At 37.2% G+C, this 3,375-nt stretch overlaps 1 protein-coding gene across 1 annotated transcript; it reads right to left on the bottom strand.

Moving 5' to 3' along the window:
• Positions 1 to 2,267: 2,267 nt before the first annotated feature.
• Positions 2,268 to 3,347, bottom strand: LOC9642132. Its single transcript, XM_002971133.2, has 5 exons — positions 3,173 to 3,347; positions 2,994 to 3,116; positions 2,780 to 2,935; positions 2,501 to 2,722; positions 2,268 to 2,448 (listed from the first exon to the last, which is right to left on the bottom strand). The coding sequence occupies exons 2-5, from the start codon at positions 3,060 to 3,062 to the stop codon at positions 2,389 to 2,391; spliced, it is 507 nt and encodes a 168-aa protein (XP_002971179.1). The 5' UTR covers positions 3,063 to 3,116; positions 3,173 to 3,347; the 3' UTR covers positions 2,268 to 2,388.
• Positions 3,348 to 3,375: the final 28 nt, after the last annotated feature.

Here is a 3,375-nt window from a genome sequence, read left to right as displayed (position 1 = left end):
ATACATACGTTGCAAGCATAAAATTAATTAAATTGCTGAACCATATCATATGGTCATTTTGAGTTTGCAAGTGCTAAACAAGTATTGTGAGACCATCATCATAATGTTGTCGAATGTCATCCTCATTCAAGTCTACCAAAAAATAGAGCTACTTGATGTTATGAAAAGATTTTACTTTTGGACAACAAATAACTAAAGCTTGAGAAGACAAAATTTTAGTAAACTTACATATTGATAATTTGGTAGGCCAAGATAAGTCTATTAACATCCAAAGGTCCCCTAGCCAATTGGACTATTGATATGGTAAATGGGATCATTGCAAAAATAATTATTAATACACTTCATCCAAGCCTTATATTAATGGTTACTATCAATAATTTGGAACATTATCCTTGCAAGCTATCAGTCTCAAGATGGCTAATAAGTTTATAATTGAATTCAAGGGACTTCTTCCTCTAAATAGGATTCTAGCTGTTTATGATCTCGAGTGTAATAGTAACGATCTCTATTGTCCCTGACTTAAAGAAAGAAATTAAAAATATACTGATATTTGTTATTAGGCCATTCTATTTGAACAAGTTGTATATATCTAGGTTGATATATTTGGATGTTGTGCACAAGGTTCATTTGTTGTAAACAACAAAAGAGGATTTCCCTAATCAAGTTACTAGAGCCATGCCATTTGAGTGCCTCAAGAGTTTGGTGAACAACTTTTCCTTTATCTGCATAATTTTTTCTTGGAAGTATTTGTCCACCACATTGTTAAAAAGGTTTGCAACTCTTTTAGCTCCAAGCTGATCATCAAACTTCTATCATGAACACCATTAAACTTTAGGCATTTTGTGTTTCTGGGGGAAGCATGAAGTTATTTGAATAGCCATGGCCCTCCTATTGTAGAAATGCCCAAAGTGGCCACAAAAATACTTGTGCTTGCCAATAAAAATGCATAGTGGCTGACAAAAAACGAGGAGCAAGAAAGAAAACATGGAATAACATGGAAAAAACAACACAATATAGAAGCAATCAAATGGAAAAAACTCACTATTTGTGGCCTTGTTGCTTGGCATCACACTTGTATATTGAATCTCTTTTGCTCTTGATCTTGTGCTCTCAATCTCTTGCGCTCTTGTGCACTTGATTTCTCTCACTCTCAATCCACACTCTCAACTCATAGTGCAAATAGTAACTTAATCTTGGCAGCTACCCTAACCCAAATCTTGATAGCTACTTTAGCCTTAACCAATCTTTTATCCTGGCCGTTCATTCCAAATAACTTAAATCTCGACCATCTGTTTTATTATCACCATGACTATATCATCGATCTTATTTTATCTTATCATTATTATTATATGTGAATTTATGGTTCTTTATTTTATATATTTTAATGACGATATAATTAGCACCTATCAATGTTTAAGTTATTGGAGATATGATATTACTTTTTCCTATTTATATAGAAAGGATGCATTCTTATCAATATTTTGTACATGTTTTGGATTTGTTACAAAAAATTTAAAGAGTATAAATAAGGCACGTTACATTACCATATTAAGTATGTTGTACTATATTAATCTATGAATGGATGAATCCACATCCATAAATTTATTTTGTGTTGTATTAGAACCTAAACTATAGGCATGTGTTTTAATGTGTTCACATTTATGAATAAAACTCAACTGGTACTAAGAATCCAATTTGTCATAGAATAATTTTGATTACTGACATAATATAACACTTAAGATTTGAAAAACTAATGACATTGTTGACAATCAGATTGGATATCTTGGATCCACAGGCCATAGCAGAATGTCATTAGTGACATTATTACTAACAATTAAACTTCATATGCTGAAAACTTTCCTTAAATATATGTGCATGCATGCGTTAGACATCATATTGTGAAGTGTTCTTCATGCAATGCTATTTAAGATTGTCTAATTTGATATTCAACAGAGTTTAATCTAACCCATGTCTCAGAAAGAAGAAATGAGCACACAATGTTTGTAATCTGACTATGTATGTGGCATCTAGAGGTTGTACAGGGAGTGACTGCTACATAGGTGTTGCTGGCTAAGGTGACGTGTTTGATGTGGTGGTACTTCGGGATCGGCTGATGTGACAAATTTGCTGATGTGCCAGTACTTCTTGAGGAGGAGGGTTGTTGCAAAGATGAGTTCTTCAGAGGTTGTGAACATGGCATATATAGCAGACTCTCCTACTGGCAAAGGGTGCTTCCTTGATAAGCTTTGCTGCTGTGAGCGCATGCCTCAATGAAGAGAGTATTCCTTTTAAATTATTGTTTAAACTGTTTTGATAACTATAAAGTTACATGTGAATCAACCTTCACAACTTTCAAAGACTCACTGGGATGGCATGGATCAGTAAGCTCTAGCTGTGTCTCGGGGATCTTTTGTATCCACTGGAGTTCCTATTCACCCGCTTTCTACCCTGGAAAATCCTCGACCGTGTTAGGCAATCAAACCACAATCGATATCAGTACCTCGCTGGTAAATGGTTGTGAAGGAGTGGAAGACGACGATGGTTGGAAAGTATAACTCGAGGACGACGGGTCTTCGTAGAGGCCACTCTTGAGAAACGAGGAAGAGGAAGAAGGGACACTGCTGCCAACGTCTAAGCCTTTGCCCATAGCTGCAAGCTTTGTGTCCTTCTTCCTCAGCTCAGCCTTGAGTTCGTCGATGTGTTCTTCAAGCTCTCGAACAAGCTGGAAGTTACAAACAAACAGAGACATCGAATGAGAACTTATGAACTTTCGTCATACCTCTCTGTTTCCAGCCGCGTGACTGAGAACATCGATGTTCCTGTCGACTTCTTCTCTCATCAGTTGGATCGCCTCGTCTCGAGCCTCAACGCCCTTTCGAAGGATGTCTACTTCAGCTGTTACTTCGTCCATTTCACTTTCTAGTTGACGCAAGGCCTAAAGGAAACATCTCTTAGAGAAATAAAATTGCATCTAGAGGAAAACCAAAAGCTACCTGTTCGGCACGCACAGCCCGATTGTTCTCGACCAGCTCCTGGCGAAGCTCTTTCACCATGTTTTTCATGCCGTCTAGTTCTTGTGACAGCTCCAGTTCTCTTTGTCTTGAAAGATTTAGATCCTGATATCACTCTCAAGTTGATTATAATGCGCTGGGTGAGGAAAAAGAAACGTTACCTGCTTGATTTGAGCGGCAAGTCTAAGCGCTTCGGTGCTTTGCACCGCTTCCTCTTTGATATCATTCAAAACCAAGTCTCTAGATTTTACTTCGTCGTCGAGTGCATTAACCTGACTTGTCAGCTGCTCTATCCTTTTCTCTGCTATCAGCAGCGCCTGGGTACAAGCTCAAAGAAATTAGATAATTCTTCTGTGAGATATTC

The sequence above is a fragment of the Selaginella moellendorffii genome, unplaced genomic scaffold, assembly GCF_000143415.4.
Source record: "Selaginella moellendorffii unplaced genomic scaffold, v1.0 SELMOscaffold_16, whole genome shotgun sequence".
In the NCBI taxonomy this organism is placed as follows: Eukaryota; Viridiplantae; Streptophyta; class Lycopodiopsida; order Selaginellales; family Selaginellaceae; genus Selaginella; species Selaginella moellendorffii.
The sequence above is the reverse complement of the archived record's forward strand: the minus strand, read 5'-3'. Positions and strand labels throughout refer to the sequence as shown.

Bases quoted from the DNA above. Each gene is read 5' to 3' on its own strand.
- LOC9642132 (XM_002971133.2), bottom strand. From the start codon at position 3,062: ATGAAAAACATGGTGAAAGAGCTTCGCCAGGAGCTGGTCGAGAACAAT. The intron at 2,723-2,779 runs GTATGACGAAAG...TGTAACTTCCAG, and splicing joins ACGCGGCTGGAAACAGAGAG to CTTGTTCGAGAGCTTGAAGA. The intron at 2,449-2,500 runs GTACTGATATCG...AGGATTTTCCAG, and splicing joins CACAACCATTTACCAGCGAG to GGTAGAAAGCGGGTGAATAG.